Below are 22,790 nucleotides of genomic sequence, written 5' to 3' on the forward strand. Positions count from 1 at the left end.
GGTCACTGAGGAGGAGTTGAGGAGCTGAGCCTCATACACCCCTAAGGCTGCTGGGCCACACAGATATCTGGATCCACACCACAGAGGTGCAGACGGTCATAAAGGACATTGTTCTGATCTCCAGAAGGTAGAGCAGAAGTGAACAACAGAAAGGGGGGGCTCTTTCAGGCTCCTTGATGAAAATTAATATCCACTGGAAAAGTGAAGAAAATCTCTGCCATAAAGGCACACCAAACCACCATAGTTGATAAGTTGGAGGGATCACCACCTCCCATCAGAACCTGGACTATCTTCAGGGGAAGGGCAGCCGAAATCTGCAATAGTACCTTGCACAGCCAGGGGGTCAGGAAGCTCAACTTGGGCCTTGTAGCCAACAATCAGCCCTAATCTCAGGGGACTCCTGCTAGCTTGTGGAGACTAATTGACTTAGATCTGCATACTGCTGCTCACATTTTCTATTGTGATAGCAGAGACATACACTGAAGGAGGTCCTTCATTTTTTAGTTTTTTATTTTTAAAGTTATTTTTTTTTTATTTTTAATTTTAAAATTTTTTTCCTCCTTTTCAAATTTCTGTTTTTTCTTTCTTCTTTTTCTTTTTTCTTCTCTTTCTCTCTCACTCTCTTGCTCTCTCACTCTAGCTCCCTCTCTTGCACTTTGTCCTTCTTCTCTCTCCCTTTTTGTTCCTGTTCCTGTCCTAATTTGGATTTCTTTCTTTGTTCTTTTACTTTTCTTCTCTCTTTTTCCTTCTCTCAATTGACATTACTTTTAAAGGAAAGTAAATATGCTTTCTAGCTTCCCTATTGCTGTTAAATAGTTATATTCTTGTCTTTCTTCTTTCATTTTGTCTTTTCCTCTTGTCCTCAACAGATTCCTAGAATTTGCATGATCTTCCTGTGTCCTCTTCCCTCACTTCTAACCTTTCCCTATCCTTCCACCTATCTATCCCTCTCTCCCCAACTCCTTCTAAGTCCCCATAGCAAAGAGTAAAGTTGTAATGTTCATGGGTTTGTTTACTATAAACTTATTTTGGGCTGGTCCTCAATTTTGATTTAATTCATATGGTTAAAGTTGATAGATTAATAACTCCTACAAATTGTCATTTTCTCAGCTGTGCTTGACACTATTGTTGATGGTTATATCACTTTGGCTAAGGTGTTATGATTGATCTAATCAGTTGTCCTTCCTGGTATACTGAAACCAAGATTGCCTAAGAGTCATTAAGTCTAAAAACCTAAAGACCAGCTATATCTGGAAGACACCTCTGAAAAGCAATCATTTCATAAGTGTTCTAAATACAAGCAGCAAAGATACTTACAATAAGTAATATTGAAATATCAACCTAAGAATTCAATCAAAAACAGTACCAACAACAAAAATAGAAATGAGAAGACATTTAAGCAAGGCATAAACCCAGACTTCCAGCTCACCAAAGGCAAATCCAGGGGGAAATGAGGTGGAATAGTCTGATAATCAACCCTGCTGACACCCTGAACTGATAGCAAAGGAAGTAACAGAACAGATGAATGAGGCTCTAGAAAAATTCAAAGCAGAAATAATTTTCCAGATAACAACAGAGACGGTTAGCAGAATGAAAGACATGGTTAGAGACTCTAGAACAGAAACAGATAAAAAAAAATAGGTGAGCTCAGGACCATGATGGAAGCCATGAATGCCCAGCATAGAATATAAATGGAAACAATGAATGTCCAACATAGGAAAGAAATGGAATCCATGAAACAGATTCAACCAGATATCCAGGAGATTAAAAACTCTATTGAAAGTATACATGGCAGACTGAGCCAATCTGAAGACAGAATATCAGATATAGAAGACAGGATGGTGATCACAGCCCATGAAAAGAGATCTCTTAAAACTAGTAAGGGACATGAAAAATCAATCCAACAGCTCCCAGATGATGCAAAGAAGAATAATATAAGACTGATAGGAGTTCACAAAAGAGCAGGAGAAAGTACAAGTGACACAAAAATACTGTTCACAAAGGTAATAGTAGAAAACTTCCCAGACTGAGGTAGAGAATTGGACATACAGGTAAGTGAGGCATAAAAGAATCCAACTAGCCATGATCAAAAAAATCTACACCTAGACATATAATAATCAAGATCCCAGAAACCCAACAGAAGAACAAAATACTACAAGCAGTTAGAGAAAAGAAACAAATCACATGAAGAGGAAAGCCCATCAGAATCACAGCAGACTTCTCAACACAAACCCTCAAGTCAAGGAGAGCCTGGAGGGAAGTATTTCAAGCCCTAAAATAAAACAACATCCAACCTAGACTGATGTATTCTGTAAAACTATCTTTCAAAATTGATGGGGAAATAAGATACTGCCATGAGAAAGAACACCTGAGATACTTCATGAATACCAAACCAGCACTCCAAACAATTCTAAAAACTATCCTAGAAAAAGACAAGGAAGGTCACAACTCCATGAGGCCCAACAGAGCAAATCCGACAGACAAACTAAGAAATTAAAGGGAGTGGGGAGAAAAAAAAATAAAAGAGCCAACAACAGGAAAATCATATAACAAGGCTAAATCAATACATATCAGTTGTAAACATCAGTGTTAATGGCCTCGATTCACCAATCAAAAGAAATAGATTGGCAGAATGAATTAAGAAACAAAATTCAACAATATGCTGTATACAAGAAATGTACCTAGTTCAAAAAGAAATTCATAGACTTAAAGTAAAAAGGATGGAAAACAGTTCTTCATGTGACAGAAACCTGGAAAAAGAAGGGGTAGCTATCTCATTTGCAGACAAAGTAGATTTCAAACCAAAACTAATTAAGACAGATGAAGAAGGGCACTACATCCTTGTATAGGGAACAATCCAAAAGGAAGAGATGACAATCATAAATGTATATGCACCAAATACTAATGTCCCCAACTTTACCAAACAAATATTAAGGGACATGAAAAACCAAATATGCACTAATACAATTGTAACATCCCGACTGTCACAAATAGACAGATCATCTAGACAAAAAATCAACAACAAAATACTAAAACTGAACCACTCTTTTGGAGAAATGGTCTTAATAGCTGTCTATAGAGTGTTCCATCCCACAAAATCAGAATATATGTTCTTTTCTGCTACACATAGTCGTTCTCCAAAATAGACCATGTATTTGCTCATAGAACATGTTTAAGTAAATGCAAAGGAATTGAAGTTATCTCTTATATATTATCAGACCATAGTGAAATTAAACTGGAAATCAATAGCATAAGAAACTGCAAGAACTCCACAAACACATGGGAATTGAACGATACTCTCCTAAACAACCAATGTGTCACTGAGGAAATTAAAGAAGAATTTAGTCTCTACAATTAAATGATAATGCCAATACAACATACAGGAATCTATGGGACAGAAAGGAAGCAGTTCTATGATTAAAACTCATAGCAGTGAATGCCAATACAAGGAAAACTGAGCAAGCTCAAATAAACAACCTGATGCTGAACCTTAAACTCCTAAAAAAAGAAGAGAAAGACAAAACTAAAACTCTTATAAGGGAGGAAATTATGAAGATCAGAGCAGAAATCAATGGAATGGAGACTAAGAGAGTAATACAAAAAGTCAACGAATTGAACAGTTGGGTTTTTGAAAGAATAAATAAAATCGATAAACCCTTAGCTATCCTTATCAGAAAAAGGAAAGACATGGCTCCACCCACGCAAATAGGAACGAAAAAAGGTGAAGTCAGAACAGATCCAACAGAATTCCAGAGGATCATCAATACCTACTTCCAGACCATGTACTCTAGTAAAATGGAAAACACAGAAAAAACAGACAAATTTCTAGATACATATGAATTGCCAAAGTTGAACAAAGAAGATATAAAATTCTAAACACCCCAATTAAAATCAGTGAAATTGAAAATGTAATTAAAAATTTACCAACAAAGAAAAGCCCAGTTCCTGATGGCTCCACTGCTGAATTCTACAGGACACTGAGAGAAGAACTATTGCCACTACTCTTTGAACTCTTCAATTAAATTGAAAGGGAAGCAATACTCATGAATTCATTCATGGAAGCAAGTCTGACTTTGATTTCTAAAGCAGAGAAAAACCCAACCAAAAAAGAGAACTACAGGCCAATCTCCCTAATGAACATAGAGGCAAAAATACTCAATAAGATGCTGGCAAACAGAACACAGAGGATCATCAAGAAGATCATACACCCTGACCAAGACGGATTTATCCCAGGGATGCAAGAATGGTTCAACATATGTAAGTCAATAAATGTAATACACTATGTTAACAGAGTCAAGGACAAAAACCATATGATCATCTCAATTGATGCAGAAAAAGCATTCAACAAAATCCAACACCCATTCATGATAAATAGCCTACAGAATATTGGAATAGAAGGTCTTTATCTCCACCTGATAAAGACTATCTATGCAAAACCAAGATCAAACATCATACTAAATGGTCAACAACTGAAATCCTTCATGCCAAAAACAGGAACAAGACAAAGATGTCCACTATCACCACTCCTATTCAATATACTTCTGGAAACATTGGTGACAGCAATTAGACAAGAGAAAGAAATAAAAGGAATAAGTATAGGAAAGAAAGATGTTAAGCTATCATTATTTGCTGATGACATGATACTCCACATACAAGACAAAAAAAACTGCTAAAACTCTTCTAGATTTAATTGACAGATTCAGTCGAGTAGCTGGATATAAGGACCACACAAAAAATCAATGGCTTTCTTGTACACAAATAACAGGCTCACTGAGAGAGAAATTAGGGAAACATTTCTCCTCACAATAGCATCCAAAAATGAAATCTCTATGAATTAATCTAAAAAAGAAAGCAAAAGATCTCTACATTGAGAACTACAGAACTCTGAAAAAAGATATCAAATAGGACATAAGAAAATAGAAAGATATCACCTGTTCCTGGGTAGGAAGAACCAATATAGTGAAAATGGTGACCATACTCCCAAAACTGCTATATAGATTCAATGCAATCCTGATTGAAATCCCAACAGTATATTTCACACAATGAGAGAAAACAATCTAAAAATTCATTTGGAACCAGAAGAGACCTAGAATAGCGAAAGCAATTCTAGGCAACAGGGACATGGCAGGGGGTATCACAATCCCCAACTTGAAACTATACTACAAAGGCACTGTGATAAAAACAGCATGGTATTGGCAAAGAAACAGACTCAAGGATCAGTGGAATTGATTAGGAGATGCAGAATCAACACCAGACATGCTTATCTACCTCATCTTTGACACAGGAGCCAATCATCCTTACTGGAAAAAAGATACCCTCTTTAATATATGGTGTTGGAAAAACTGGATTTCAACCTGCCAAAGATTAAAACTAGGCCAGTACCTTTCACCATGCACTAATCTAAAATTGAAATGGATTAAAGATCTAAATATTAAAACAGAAACACTAAACTTGCTGGAAGATAAGGTAGGTAAAACTCTGGAAGATATTGGCATAGGAAAAGATTTTATGAACAAAACTGCAATTACATGTGAACTAGCACAAAAAATCAACAGCTGGGATCACATCTTATTAAATTCCTGCACTGCAAGAAAAACCACCAACAGAGGTAAGAGACAACCTACAATGTGGGAAGAATTTTTTACTAGCTATTCCTCAGAGAAAGGACTATTATCTAGACTATATAAAGAACTTTAAAAAATCAGACCCCCCCCAAATATAAAGACCCAATTCAAAATAGACATCTGAAATGAACAGACATTTCTCAGACAAAGAAGTTAAAACAGCAAATAAACATATGAAAAAAATGTTCAACATCACTGGTTAATCGAGAGATGCAGATGAAAACAACACTGAGATTCTACTTCACCCCAGAAAGAATGGCTGCTATCATGAAATCAACCAACAACAAATGCTGGTGGTATTGTGGAGAGAAAGGAACCCTTCTCCTTTGTTGGTGAGAGTGCAGACTGGTGCAACCACTGTGGAAATCAATATGGAGATACTTCAGAAAACTAGAATTAGAGGTCCCATTTGACCCAGCTATTCCTCTGCTGGGTATCTTCCCAAAAGAATTAAAAGAATCATACCACAGTGATACATGCACACCTATGAGTATAGTGGCACAGTTTGTAATGGGTACAACTTGGAAACAGGCCAATTGTCCATCACCTGGAGACTGGATAAAGAAGATGTGATTTTTAAAAAAATAAAATGAAGTACTACTCAGCCATGAAAAATGAGAAACTGGAGACATTTATAGATAAATGGATGCACATTGAGGGCATACTCTTTAGTGAAATAAATAGGACACACACGTGTATATACCAAATAGTTTCTCTGGTGTGAAAAACTAAAAGTGTAAGGATCAAAATATATAATTGATATTGGGTCATTGGAAGAAAAGCTATAAAGGAGTAGGGGAAGTGGGAGGGGTAGGGGAAAGAAAAGAAGGAAAAAGAAAAAAATATGAGAAAAAAACGGAAACAAAGTCTTTGCAAATAGGGAAGGGTGGAGGGGGTGAAAGGAGGGCAGGGGAAGGGGAAAAATTATGAATCAAGCTAAATCATTTAAAGGTACAAGATCCCAATGATGATTGTAACTGTATTGTATACCTAAAATTTACAAATAAACTTATTGGAAGAAAAATCTAATCTAAGCAATTTTCAAGTGTACAATATATTGTTATCAATTGTAGTGAGTCACCATGACTTAGCATAGCTTACTTGAATGTATTTTACCTTTCCATCTGAAATTATGTGTCTTTTGACTTATGTCTCCATTGACCCACACCTACTAGTTTCTGGTTAACATGATCTCACTATTTCATTCCACAGACATTCCAACTTTGAAAATTCCCTCACCAGGGTACAATCCCTTCTTTCTACTAAGTAAATAGAGGTCAAAATATTAGTTCTGAGCACACATCTATATAACATATATATGATAATATATATAACTATGTATATTATAATTGGCACTCAAGGTACCAAAAATAAAATTAGTTCAAATTGTGAGCATGGTAGAACTACTTAGTGAGAGCTGGTTTGGACATAGGAAATATTTATTTCACCTCTCCATGGAGGATTTGCACTTAGAGACCTAAGGAGACTGAAGCTCTAAGTACCCTTTCTGAAGTTAGTTAATTTGTGAACCTCATAAAAATCAGTGGCTGTCATGCTAGAATTACAATTAAAATATGCTTTTTCTTTCTCTGTCAGCATGCATGCACGGTGATTAATATAAATATGTATTGAAAAATTCTTAATTTTACTTTATAGCTCATTATTTCTGTAATAAGTTTCATTGGTTTATTTTTTGTGATATTGGGATACTGTCTTCTATTATGAATTTTTTAAAAGGGTCATTTCTTCTGCAAGTTCCAAAGATATATGGACATCCAGAGTTTGAGAAACAAAAAAAATTTGTTTCAGAGCTCTTATTACATAATGGAGCTCTTTGTTCTGAACTATGTTTTGCTTTGGTTTTTATCCTTATCATAGGAGAAGCTTAAGGTTCCTTAGAGAAACCCAGTCCCACATGGGCATTCTAGGGTACAAAACACTCATCCTTCACTGCCTGAATCCTCAAGAAGATTATACCCTGTGAGTTCTGCTTATGTTTTCACGGAGAGTTCCTGTAAGTATGTGGGCTTAAGGTTCTGCACTGTGAGTGGGGAAATGGAGGATTTATTTCAAAAACAATGCATACCCTATGTGATACCCTCTGATGGCAGGAAGATAAAATAACAGCAGGAACTTACAGTATTTGAGTGTCTGCACTCTGTAACAATTTGTTTTACAATAACACATGCTTTTCAGACTATGTCTAAATTAATCAAATATGGGGTCAGCAATGTTGAATTGAGTTTAACAAATTAGAGAGCATATAGAGAATAATATCTGGACTAATGTATTATTGGAAAGCTTGTTTTCCAAGAAGGTCTACATTCTTAGCCTGGAGAATTTTTGGAAGAAATCCTCTTGTGTCATCACATACCTGAAGCTGCTTTATCCAAAGGGTAAGATGTTTCTGTGGGTTAATAGCTTGCTTTTGCTAAGAAAGTAATACTTTTAATAATTCTTTGTAAATACTGTAAATGGATTTTCTGATGTAAATTTCAGTTATCTTGTTATGTCTTGATCCATTAGCCTTATTCTACCAATGATGAAAATGAGGAACTTACTTTCATTCCTAGCTCAAGAGCATGAAAACTGATCAGTGGCAGATCTGGGATTTGTGCTGTCTGAGAGCTTCAGATTCTGGATAATTCATTGTTACAATCCATGGAAATATCTACCATCTGAATTTACAACTTTTTTGAGAAATTAAGTGGAGGCATTTTAGGGCTAATTATGAGAAGGCTGTTTGACATTTGTAATGCGGACAACTATCTCAGAAAAAGTAAAAGTATTCTGTCAGTGCAGAGTTTAAGGCAGAAATCAAATAGTAAAAAATATAAGACATGGTATAAAGTGAAGATATCATCGATATTGCATTAGGATTAGTCTGCATAAGGAGTTTAGAATTAGATGCCCAAGTCCTTAAAGAGTTTTAAATCCTGGGAGTTAGCCTGAGAAAGAACTGACCTTGTAGGCAACGTTAGTGATTCAGGGTATGTTAAGATGGAGAAAACTGAAAATTTCAAATCATTCACTTTGGCTCAGGAATATCAATGAATAAAAAAAGCTTTCCTCTTTCTTTTAAATATGTGTGTATTTGTGCACACAAAATTCTCCTCAGATTGCCTTTTTTCATCCAGTCCAGTAATTCTCAATCCAAGAACATTTCTATTTCAATTTCTCTCAGGTTCTTCTGCGTCTAGTCAGTGAATCACATAGATTTTACTTCTCATTCCCTCACCATTGCCATATCATTTCTTTGTGCTCCATCTGGACTATTACAAACTGCTTTCTGTCACAAACTTCTTGCCTTCTGTCCTCCATGCCCTTCAAAGTATTCACAATTGTTGTACTTTGGATTTTTAATAGGCAGAAACTCTACCCTATCTGCCATCAAGAAAAGCTTAAAATTATTTGTCTTAAAATAGTGGATCACTATGCCATGGAATTTGCCTCCAAGGAGATATACCTGTAATAATTCTTAGTTTTTCAAATTAATATCATAAGCTAATGATGTCAATATCATAAACACAACCAAGTAAATCATTCCAAAATATTCTAAGAATTTAAGAGAGTAAATGGTACAACATATATGTGATAAATTGTAGATCCTACTGCTTCATATTCCACCCTCTTAACACAATTTAGCTACTTCATAAATACAGAATAGATGAGTTTATCTTTCTCAAATGTTTGAAACAGTGCTTGCAAAATAGATAGTAAACAATTCAGAGTAAAATTGCTATGAAAAATCTTTTAATTTATATGTATTAAAACTATTTTCTGATAAAAGGAAGATTATAGTTTAACATATTTTATATTTCTTAAAGGAAAAATTTCCCAGAAAGTTAAATTTGAAGAAAATGAAGCAAAAAATACCACTCCCCTTTCTCTCATATAGGTTATAAGTGTCCTTTCATTTCTCAGAGACAGTCTAACTTTACCAGGGTGCCAAAAAAGCAACAATAAACATACTTGCTGAAGAAAAAAGGCCCAATCATGAGAGTTTCTATTACTAATCTGTTGTTTTCATTTTCACATTACTTGTTTATTTCAAACTCTTCTTAAATGTTTTCAAAAGTAAGTATGTAATTGCTAAGAATGCATTTATAAATTGTTTTATATTTTTCATATATTTCTAAAACATGTACTGGTAAATTGTTTTATTCTTATACTTTTGAAGGAAATATAAGTCCAGGTTGTAAGCTATAGCATCACAGGCTGTCTGGTAGACAAATTTTTATGAGTTTTAGAAGACAAAGCAGTGTCTCTCTACCCTGAAGCAGATCTATGGTGAGAGATGGAGGCCCTGGAGGGCTGCAGGTCTGTGGGCTGGGGTGACCAGTGGAAAGCAGAAAGGTACAGGGGGAGAAGAGGGTGTAGGTGGTGCTATGAAAACTGTGAAAATATTTTCACCTACACAGATATTGTTTTGTGAGTGGATTAAATGTGTGTGTGCAAGAACAGAGAATTGCTTTCCTTAAAGCATTCTATCTTATTTCAAAGGGTTCATCTGAAATGAATATTAAAGCCTACAAGCAAAAAGCAGTTATTGTTAAAGAAAGAAATGCAGGAAACATGAATTGGCATGTGATATCAAACACAAAGGACAGGTACACATCAAGCCATGGAAGGGGAGCACAATCTCTGAGAAAAATTTAAACTCAAATACAATGGATTTATTTTCTCAGAGAAGTAAGAGTAGAAGCAAAGGAAACAGTTGGACTTGGGGAACCATTGAACCTTTGGAGAATAAATTTTAATACATTCTGAGGATCTATAAGTGGAGAATCAGACTATAAGAGACTAACCTGACTAACATATAGTTTGTCAAATCATTTCTCTTTGTCTTACATGTCAGGTCTTGACATGGAATAGAAGATGAAATAGCAACACCACTACTTGCTTCTACCAGCCAAGGCAACATGGTTACATTTAACGGCTCAATCTTCATGCCTTCTGCATTGATACTGATTGGAATTCCTGGCCTGGAGTCAGTGCAGTGTTGGATTGGTATTCCATTCTGTGCCATGTATATCATTGCTGTGCTTGGGAATACCATCATTTTAGTTACAATCAAAAATGAAAACAGCCTACATATACCAATGTACGTTTTTCTGGCCATGTTGGCAGCCACAGACATAGCACTTAGCACCTCTATACTGCCCAAAATGTTAGGCATCTTCTGGTTTCATTCTCCAGAGATTTCTTTTGATGCTTGCCTATTGCAAATGGGGCTTATTCACTCATTCCAGGCCACCGAATCAGGTGTCCTTCTGGCAATGGCCCTGGATCGCTACGTGGCCATCTGTCACCCTCTGAGACATGCCACTATCTTCTCCTATCGACTACTGACTCATCTTGGAGTTGGGGTGACACTTAGGGCACTCATTCTTATAGTACCAAGTCTCCTTCTTATTAAATGTCACCTGAAGCGCTATCGAACTGCAGTTATCTCTCATTCTTATTGTGAGCACATGGCTGTTGTGAAACTAGCAGCTGAGGATGTCCGAGTCAACAAGATATATGGCCTACTGGTTGCCTTCCTCATCTTAGGGTTTGACATAATCTTTATTACCCTGTCCTATGCTCGAATTTTTATCACTGTTTTCCAGTTGCCTCAGAAGGAGGCGCGATTGAAAGCTTTCAACACCTGCATCGCTCACATCTGTGTCTTCCTCCAGTTCTACCTCCTGGCCTTCTTCTCCTTCTTCACGCACAGGTTTGGCTCACACATCCCACCATATGTTCACATTCTCTTGTCAAATCTCTACCTGTTAGTCCCACCTTTTCTCAATCCTATTGTCTATGGAGTTAAGACCAAACAAATCCGTGACCATGTTTTGAAAATGTTTTTCTCCAAAAACCAATCTTGATCACCATGAAGTCCTACAGAAATTTCAAGTTGGTTCCAAGTAACAACTTGAATGATGAAACCATTCATGTTTTATTAAAATACGTACATGTGAAAAAAATCTTTAAATCCTCTAAGCTAATAATTTAAGATGGCATTCAATAAATCTTTTAAAAACAATAACCTTGATTGGCTCAGATGTGAAGGAAAACCTACTTCATTTATGTAAATATTTCAAGTTTTTTCACTCATTCTGCTTTTAGTCTCTCCAATTACAGTTAGAAGTTCCTTTCTGGCATCCCTTAGACCCATAAAGAAAACAATTATTGAGAAAACAACACTTGATTCCCATTAATTTCCAAGAAACTTGCTATGCTCTAATATTCTTTTTTTTTTTTTTTTTTTTTGCTTAAATTCTTTTATTGGTACATAAGTAAAAGCCCAACCTATACCCATACATCTGGGTATGATCTCCCCTCTTTGACTTTACATTTTTAAATTAATTTTATTGGAACAATTTAAATTTACATAATGATCATATTCATCAAAGTGAGTTTGTACCTGTAAATGGTATATCTTGATTCCTCTTTTTCTCCCAATCCCCTCCCCTCCCATCAATCTTCCCTCCCTCCTTATTTACAAAAGCTTTTTTTTCCATTTTTCCTTCTTTCTTACTTTTTTCCTTTCCCTTTTCTCTCTCCCCATTTTCTCTCTTTCCCTTGCTTGTCAACATTTCTTCTTATTTTTCTTCCATATCTTTTATATATTTTGGTCCTTATTTACCCTTTCACTTTCTTATACCAGAGAGACAACGGATTATTTACACATATGTATCTGATTTCCACAATGATATATGTGCAATCATGTTCATAGTGATAAAATTTGTAATAGCTAAATCTTGGAAACAATCCAAATGCTCATCAACCAATGAAGGAATAAAAAAGATGTTTTTATTTAACACAGTGGAGTACTACTCAGCCATAAAGAAAGATAAACTTGAGACATTTATAACTAAATGGATGCATTTTGAGACTATCCTAGAATCTGCCTTTTTTAAAATTTTGAATTATTTACATGTGTACATTTTCTATAATATTTATTGATATACAGGTAATAGAAACATGTAATGTAACAAAAATTATACAATGAAACAAGAAACTTAAACACTAAGAAATATTTCTATTTGAAAATATAAACATAGGTATATTCACATACATACCTTTCAGGAAAACAGAAACAGAGATAAAGATTCATATAGACGACAGCCTATGGAACCACACATTTTAATAATTTTTATCTAAGTGAATGTTATTAAATGTGGAGGTTTACTTCTCTTATTGGACATAGAAATAAATAGTACTGAATTTTAAATCTCTTGCTTCAAGTATGTTGAGTACAGTAGCGGTGTCCTACTTACACTTACAACTATAATGCATAGCACAACGCCAGAGACTTCTTAGGCATTCAGTAAAAATGACAGTGGATGATAAATAATTAAATGATTTCCTGCTGTTAATCAATTATATTAAAAAGAAACTAATCTAGAGGCTCTAATGTAACACACAAACTAGACATGCAGAAAATGTACACACTAGGATTTTTGTTCCAGTACTGTTAAGGCAAAAGAAAGATGTGGATTTGAAAGAATCATTCTGTAATCCTGAGATTAAATATGAGCCCCAAACTGGCTGATGAGGCTTGACTTTTCATCTTTCTTCCCTGTTGTCATTCCTCTCCCTTATATCTTCATTCAACCTCTCTCAGGATGCTGCATCAGTAGACTGTGTTTATATTCCCCCCAACCAAACATCAATTCTTAGATCTAAAAAGTAATTTTTAAAAGGAATCAAATAGAGAGGGACAGATATCCGGATCTCTATATTTGTTGTGATATAGTCAAAGAAATAAAGAATGCAAGCAAACTCCCTTTTCCCTTTCCCTGTCTGTCTCTCTATCTCTCTCACGTACAGATAAAGCTATATCATTAGACAACGTGGAAAATAAGTTTATCATTGAAAGAAAGAACTTGTCAACAATACAAAATTAAACTTGTGGCATAATATGTTTTGTTTTTAATAGGATTTATCAACCATACACTATTAAGAAATAAAAGTACAATGACAGGGATAAAAATATATTAATCAATAGGCAGACAATACACAAAATATGTTGAGTGTGATAGGAAAAGTAAACACTAAATAATATATTTTAATTCTTCTTCAGAAAATTAGATATTTCTTTATTGTTGGCATGAATAGTGTATCCTGAAAAATTAATGACAAATCATCCTCTTAAAATTAATGAAAATAAAAATGTACAAATTCATTCAGAAATATACAAATTCCATTTTAGTTTTTGTATGTGACACATAAAGAATGGAGATAGCTAACTGTATCAGAAAAAATGAAATATGATATGTCCTTAGGAATTCATGGTTTTATTCATCAAATGTGATGGGATGACAAACATCACAAACTTTAAATACACATTGTGAAATTAAAAATAATTTTAAATTAACAATTTATGGCATCAAAAAACTGTGATTACAGTGAAGCCATTTAAACCTATAATTAAAGAGAACATTACATGGGATAATAAGTTACTCACTATTTCTTGCATGTACAATAGATTGGATATAGGTTAATTAGTAAGAATAGACAGTCCAGAAGTGAATATGTGTGAGGTAGCACTCTCAATTTATCTGATTAAGTGACTACTATTAAATCTTTGAGTAAGGTGATGAGAAAAAAAATAACATGCCAGTGTATTTTTCTTTGCTGTTTTGTGTATAATTCATGAACAAAAAGGAAAAAAAGTCTGAATTATTATAGAGGAAACAACCATAAAAGTAGCCACTACATGAAGAAGTAATCTTTAATCACCATCAACAAGCCTGGTAATTTCCCTTCATTAATATTTTATGACACTTCCCTAAAGGTAAATTTCATAACATCTGATATAATTATTTTCTTGTTTCTCTCTTTTTTATACATACTTTACAACCTAACCATGCATTCTTTCATTTTGCAATTCAGTTTTGCTTGTTTTTTAATATCATGTAAAGGGAGTCACACAGTATGTATTTTGCACATCATTTTGTTAGTCTTATCTATTTATTATATCTCAATTATGTTCATTTTTCTTTCTGAATAGTATACCACAGATAAAGCATACTACAATGTGTTTACCTATCCTATTTAATGTGCATTAAGAAAGATCAATTATAAAAAATATATGCTAATATATATATCAGCATGCACTTACAAATCAAATTGCCAGTTCACAAGACACTAACATTGTTGTAGCTTATATCTAGATGTCTGTCCAAAGCCTCTTGGGCTCAAGTCTGGGGCTTTTATGAGGTGGCTGGATCAAGGGTTTCTGACTATAGATTAAGAATGTGGATAGTTAAGTAAACCTACTAATTGCTTTAACATGGTTCTGCGTGTGGATAATGGGAAGGCCCACCCTGAGTGTGGGTGGCAACACCCAAGAGGCTTATAGAAAGGAATATACAATGAATATAACAGGATGGGCTATAATGGGAAAAGAAAGAATGCAAGCTCACTGCTTGCTGCTTCCTACCTGCCATGTCATGGACTGTTTCTTCTCTACCATGCCTCCTTTAATGCCCCCATACCATGCTGCCCTGCTTGGAGACAGGCAGTAATGGATGTAAAACTCTATAAACTGTTATCAGAAATAAACTTTTCCTCTTTTAACTTGTGTCTGTCTGAGACATTTTCTCAGCAACGAGGAAGTAACAAAGACAAACATTGTGATATTGGTCAATAAATTAAAACATTTCAGAACTATTTCTCTCAACTAAATTCACCATGAGAATATAGGAATCTTGGAGAGGCCCACCCCGATACCATTGGTAAGTGCATATGCAGATCACAGTTAGCTGTGGTGTGGACCTGAGTGGCATGGCTGCAGATAGATACAGCCAGGGCCCAGCCCTGACCCCAGCTGCTTGGGCACACAGGCCCAAGCCAAAGGCCTGCCCAGAAAAGAGCTGTATAGGCAGACAAGCAACAGCCAGAGGCCTGCCCTGATAACATCAGTAAGTGTGCAGAGACCCTAGCCAGAATCATGCTCAGACACCGGGAACTGGGATGCACAGGCCCCAGTCAAAGGCCATCCCAGAAAACAGCTATATGGGGGGGGGGAGCAGGCCCTAGCCAGACACATGCCTAGATAGCATTCCAAGTGTGTACAAGCTCCAGTCAGAAGGTCACCCAGGCAACAGATCAGCTCAGAGATGCAGAAGGCAATCATTCTGAACCTAGGAATTGGTGCACTGGTGAGCAGCAGAGAAAAGGCCATTTGGTGGCTTGCAGAGAATTGAAGACCACTGGGTGAGCAAAAAATTGCCTCAATAAAGGCATAGGAGGCTGCATCTGTTGAAATGAGAAGATACATAAGCAAGTCTCCAAACCAGACTTCCAGATCACCTAAGGCAATCTCAAAGAGAAACAAGATGGAAGAATCTGATACTCAACCACCTGGACTCCCCAAACTGGCAAGGAAACAGGATCTGGAAAAATTGAAATCAGAAATAATTTCTCAGAGAACAACAGAGATTGTGCCTATAGTGCAAGGCATGATTAATCTAGAGAAGACACAGATAAAAAAATAGAGGAGCTGAGGAACATGGTGGAATCCCAGCATAAGGTAAAAATGGATGCAAGGAGGACATTAAAAACTACATAGAAAGTTTATGCAGCAGAATGAGCCAATGTGAGGACAGAATTTCAGATATAGAAGATAGGATTGCAATCAGTGACTAGGAAAAGAAAACTTTTTTAAAATAGTAAGGAACCATGTGAAATTGATCCAGCATCTGCAAAGAAGAATAACATAAGACTGATCAGAGTCAATGAAGAAACAGGAGAGAGTGCAGATGACATAAAAAAACTGTTCACAGAAGAGATGGCAGAAAACTTCCCAAGCAGGGGAAAAGAACTTGACATACAAATAAGTGAGACATATAGGACTCCAACTAGCTATGATCAAAAAAAAAAAACAAAAAAAACTACCCATAGGCATTTAATAGTTAAGATTCCAGAAACCCAACAGAAGAACAAAATTCTACAAACAGTTGAAGAAAAGAAACAAATCACATACAAAGGAAAACCCATCATAATCACACCAGAATTCTCAACACAAACACTCAAGGCAAGAAGAGGTTGGAGTGACATATTTTAAGCCTTAAATGAAAACAATCTTCAACCCTGATTGATGTACCCCTCAAAACTATCTTTCAAAATTGATGGAGAAATAAGATACTTTGATGACAAAGAACACCTGAGGAAATTAACAAATACCAAACCAGCATTCCAAAAAATTTTAAAGCAATATCCTAAGAAAAGACAATGAGGATCACAACACCTTGAGGCCCAGCAGAATGAATCAATCAGGCAAGACAAGGAATTAAATCCAAAGGGGGAGAATTCAAAAACAGGAAAAAACAATGACAAGGATAAGTCAATAAATATCAGTTATATCCATCAATGTTAATGGTCTCAATTCACCAATCAAAAGAAATAGACTGGCAGAATGGATCAAGAAGCAAGATCCAACAACATGCTGCATACAAGAAACACACTTAATTAAAAAAGAAAAACAACTCATAGAGTGGAAGTTAAAGGGTTGAAAACAATACTCCATGTGACAGGAACCCGAAAAAAAACAGGAGTAGCTACCCTATTTGCAAACCAAATGGATTTCAAACCAACACTAATTAAGAGAGACAAAGAAGGCCACTACATCCTTGTAAAGGGAACAATCCAACAGAAAGATATGACGATTATAAATATATATGCACCAAATATTAGTGCACCCAATATATAAAACAAATATTAACAGACAAGAAAAATCAAATAAGTACATCATAATAGTGGGGTATCCCAATACTCCACTGTCATAAATAGATAGATCAACTAGGCAGAAAATAAACAATGAAACAGTAGAATTCAAACAAATTCTTCAACAAATGGACTTAAGAGATGTTTACAGTGTTCCACCGCACAAAATCAGAATGCACATTCTTTATGGCTGCACACAGGTCATTCTACAAAATAGACGATATACTTGGTAATCAAACATGTTTAAGTGAATCCCAAAGAACTGAAGTTATCCCTTGTATATTATCAGATCATTGTGTGATGAAATTGGAGATCAATAGCAAAAGAAATTAAAAGAATTTCATAAATACATGGAAACTGAACAACACATTGCTGAATAACCAATGGGTCACAGAAGAAAGTAAAGAGGAAATTAGATGGTTTGTATAATTAAATGGCAATGCCAATACAACATATCAGAATTTATGGGACACTATGAAAGCAGTCTTGAGAGTGAAATTCATAGCAGTAAATACTCATATTAGGAAAACACAGCGAACTCAAATAAACAACCTAATGCTAAATCTCAAGCTTCTAGAAAAAGAAGACCAAGACATACCTAAAGCTCCTACAAGACAGGAAATTATAAAGATCAGAGCAAAGCAGAAATCAATACAATGGAGACTAAGAGAATGAGACAAAAAAGCAATGAGGCCAAGAGTTGTTTCTTCAAAAGAATGTACAAAATTGACAAAACCTTAGCCAACCTTATCCAATAAAGGAAAGAAAAACTCCAAATCCATGTAATTAAGAATGAAAAGGGTGAAATTACAACAGAGCCAGCAAAAACCCAGAGGATCATCAATACCTACTTTGAGAATCTATGCACCAATTAGATGAAAAACACAGAAGAAATGGACAGATTCCTAGATACCTATGAATTTACCAAAGTTGAATGAAGAAGATCTAAAAATTAAAAACAACCTGATATCAGTCAAAGAAATTGAAAACCAACTAAGAAGAGCCCAGGTCCTTATGGCTTCACTCCTGAATTCTACAAGACATTTAGAGAGGAACTACTGCCACTACTGTTGAAACACTTTAGTGAAATTGAAAAGGAAGCAATACTCCCAAATTTATTCTTGGAAGCAAGCATCATCTTGATCCCTAAAGCAGAGAAAGACCCAATCAAAAAAAAGAACTATAGGCCAATCTCATTAATGAACTGAGACTCAAAAATCTTCAATAAGATACTGGCAAACAGAATGCAGAAGATCATCAAGGTCATAAACCCTGACCAAGTAGGATTCATCCCAGGGATCCAAGGATGGTTAAATATACACAAATCATTAAATCCACATGTAATATATTAATAGATAACAATATATTAATATATATTAATAGATAATAACAAATAATGATATAGATAATAATATTAATATAATGTAATAAAATAATATAGATAATACTAAATGATATATTAATATACTATATTAATAGAGCCAAGAATGGAAAACATATGATCATCTCAATAGTCACCAAAAAAGCTTTTGAGAAAATCCAACACCAATTCTTGAAAAAAAAACCCTACAGAAAATTGGCATAGATGGTCTTAATCTCCACCTGATGAAAGCCATCTATGAAAAAAAGAACAGCTAATATCACACTAAGCGGTCAAAAACTGAAATTCTTCACTCTAAAATCAGCAACATGACAAGGATGTCCACTATCACCACACCTGTTCAATATAGCTCTGGAAACATTGGCCACAGCAATTAGACAAGAGAAAGAAATGAAAGGAAAAAAGATAGGAAATGAAGAAGTTAAATTGTCATTATTTGCAGATGACACAATGCTCTATATAGACGACCCCAAGAACACCACCAAAAGTCTTCTAGACTCTAATAATTAAATTCAGTTGAGTATCTGGATACAAGGTGAACACACAATAACCAATAGCTTTTCTGTACATGAACAACAGATTCACTGAAAAGGGAACTGGAAAAAACAACTCCCTTCACAATAGCATGCAAAAAAAATGAAATACCTAGAAATCAACCTGACAGAAGAAATCAAAGACCTCTACTCTGAAAACTACAGCACTCTGAAAAAAGAGGTCAAAGAGGATACCAGAAAATGGAAACATACCTTCCACCTTGGTAGGAAGAACAAATATGGTAAAAATGGCCATACTTCCAAAACTGCTATATGGATTCAATGAAATCCCAAATGAAATTCTAATAGCTTATTTCATAGAACTAGAGAAAACAATCCAAAATTTCATTTGCAACAAGAAGAGACCTAGAATAGCAAAAGCAATTCTAGGCAACAAAGAAAAGGTAGGGGGTATCACAATCCTCAACTTGAACTTATACTACAAATCCACCATGATAAAAACGGTATGGTACTGACAAAAAAACAGACCCAAGCATCAGTGAAACCCAATAGAAGATTCAGAAACAACTTCAGGCATATTCAGCCACCTCATCTTTGACAAAGGAGCCAACCACTCTCACTGAAGAAAATATAGCCTCTTTAATAAATGGTGCTGAAAAATTGGCTTTCAAAAAACTAGACATATATCTCTCACCATGCACTAAACTAAAACTGAAATGGATCAAAGATCTAAATATTAAAACAGAAACACCAGCTGGAAGAAAAGTTAAGTAGAACTATTGAAGACATTGGCATGGAAAGATTGCATGAACAACAACAAAAAATCAGTCACAGGTGAACTAGCACAAAAAAATCAATAACTACGATTTTATCTTATTAAAAAGATTCTGCAGAGCAAGAGCAATCACCAACAGAATGAAGAGACAACCCACAATATGGGGAAAAAATTTAGCAGCTGTTACTCAGACAAAGGTCTACTATCTAGGATGTATATAAAGAACTTACAAAAATCAGATTTAAATTTAAATAACCAACTAAAAATGGGACATCTGAAATAAACAGACATTTCTCAGACAAAGACGTAAAAGCATCAAATAAACGTAAAAATATGATCAACATCACTGGTCCTTCGATAGATCCAAATGAAAACAAAGCTGAGATTCCACTTCATGACAGAAAGAATAGCTGCTATTGTGAAATCAACCAATAACCAAGGCTGGAGGTTTGTGGGGAAAAGGAACCCTTCTCCACTGTTGATGGGAGCGTAGACCTTTGCAACCACTGTGGAAATCAGTATGGAGACACCTAAAAAAGCTAAGATTAGAGGTACCATTTGATCCAGCTATTCCCCTGTTGGATATCTTCCCAAAAGAATTAAAAGAATCATACCACACCGATACATGTGCACTCATGTTTATAGTGGCACAATTTTTTAACAGCTAAAATTTGGAAACAGCCCAGTTGCCCATCAATTGCTGACTGGATAAAGAATATGTGGGTTTTTTTTAATAAACTGAGTACTACTCAGCCATAAAGAACCAGAAACTAGAGACGTTTATAGCTAAATGGATGCACATTGAGGCCATACTCTTAAGTGAAATAAACATGACACACATGTGTAAATACAAAGTGATTTCTCTGGTGTAAGAAACTGAGAGTGTAAATAGGGATCAGAAAGTATAATAGAGGGCCAGGGATTTAGCTCAGTGGTGCTGCTGCCTGCCTCACAAGTGCAAGGTCCTGAGTTCAATCCCCAGTGCCAAAAAAAAAAATTAAAATGTAAAATACATAATGTGAAATAGGAAGAAAAGATAAAAAAAGCAAGGGGAAGTAGGAGGTGTTGGGTAAATGAAAAAAGGGAAATAAATAAATATGAAAAAGAAAAACCAGAGACAAAGTATTTTTAAATAGGGAAGGGTAGAGGGATTGAAAGGAGGGCAGAGGAATGGGAAAAAACATAAGAATCAAGATATATCATGTAAAGGTACAAATTCCCAATGATGAAAGTCATCATGTTGTACATCTAAAATGTACCGATAAATTTAATGCATAAAAAATTAATGTTGAATGGAATAATTTTCACTGATTATACACAGACCACAAGATTTTCCACTCACATTACTGGAAATATGTCTTCTCTCTAGAATGATGTTGTATAAGCCTATAGCAAGGAAGTATTTATGTGTCTGTATGTGTGTGATAAATACACAGAGTTCTAGACTTAGACCCAGAGTAGAGGGAGGGGAATTAGGAGAGGACAGAAAGAACAGATCTGAAACGTGAGATAAATCATTTTAAAAGCCTTTATATGCATATGCATTACTGGATTTACTTAATGGTTTCATCAGTAAAAGAGTATGTCTGAAAAGTTTTATATGTAAAACCACATTCAATCTCTATATAAATATGGGTGAGAACAGAAAACAAGAGAAACGTACTCAACACACACTGTCAGCCTAAATCAAAAGCCATCGGCTCTAAGCGATCTGTCAGCATGCTCAAGACAGTGCTGCGGTCTTCGTGCTCCTGAGTTGATGCTGGTCGAGATCCTTTGTTTGGTGTCTGAGGATATGTGCATTTGGGATTCCATTCTGTGCATTTTCCGCACTGCTGTTTGTGAATTATCTTCTCCTGGTCTTCATGAAAGCCAAGACGGCCTCCATGGACCTCTATACCTCTTAAAGCAACAGACATTACTCTCAGTACATACATCCTATCCAACATTCTAGGGATATTCTGGTTTAATCTGACAAAAATATATGTTGACATTTGCCTCCTACAGAAAAGTGGTTCATCCACACATTACAATTTATTAATGTGATGAATATAATGAGTGGATTTTCAAGTTTTGAAACAGTTCTGTGTACCCAAAATAAATCATACTTTAAAAGGAACATTATTTTTATTAATTGCTTTATTTGACCTTTTCAGTATTTTGTTGTGCATTTGTACATCTTAGTTAATGAGAGATACTGACCTAAGTTTTCCTCTTTGTTATTATTTCTATATGGCTTAGTATTAGTATAATCCTGACCTCATAGTAGGAAGTATAAAATGCTCTTTCTGTTTCTATTTTTTGTTTGTTTGTTTTGAGACAGGATCTTGCTATGTGGTCCAGACTGGCCTTGAATTCACTATGTAGGCCAGGCTGGTCTCAAAGTCAAGTCAATCCTCCTGCCTTGGCCTCCTGAGTGCTGGGATTAAAGGCGTGCACCATCACAGCTGGCTTGATTCTATTTTCCTTTTTTTTTTTTTTAAGAAATTGGAATTCCTAGTTTAAATATTCTCTAGAATTTACCAGTAAATTCTAAGCATGTGGCTTTCTGTTTTGAAAGACTATTATTGATTTATTTCCTAATAGATATATGCAATTTATATTTCTGTTCCTTTCTTTTATATTTTTATAAACTGTATCTTCCAAGGAGTTAACCTTACACTCATGTAAAATGTGTAGGTCTAGAGTTCATCAGAGTATTTGCTTATTTTCTTTTCAATATCCATGTTGATTAATCATAATGAGCCCTCTTTTATTTCTGATATTAACTTGTTTTAATTATCATTTTCTCCTTT

At 35.2% G+C, this 22,790-nt stretch overlaps 1 protein-coding gene across 1 annotated transcript; it reads left to right on the forward strand.

The window, feature by feature from the left end:
- Window positions 1–10,546: 10,546 nt before the first annotated feature.
- On the forward strand, window positions 10,547–11,497 carry LOC101711266 (olfactory receptor 52A5). Its single transcript, XM_004863475.1, has one exon. The coding sequence runs from the start codon at window positions 10,547–10,549 to the stop codon at window positions 11,495–11,497; it is 951 nt and encodes a 316-aa protein (XP_004863532.1).
- The last annotated feature ends 11,293 nt before the right edge of the window (window positions 11,498–22,790 follow it).

Source organism: Heterocephalus glaber, unplaced genomic scaffold (genome assembly GCF_053883595.1).
Source record: "Heterocephalus glaber isolate CG9 unplaced genomic scaffold, H.glaber_assembly_v1.0 deba00001428, whole genome shotgun sequence".
Classification (NCBI taxonomy): domain Eukaryota; kingdom Metazoa; phylum Chordata; class Mammalia; order Rodentia; family Bathyergidae; genus Heterocephalus; species Heterocephalus glaber.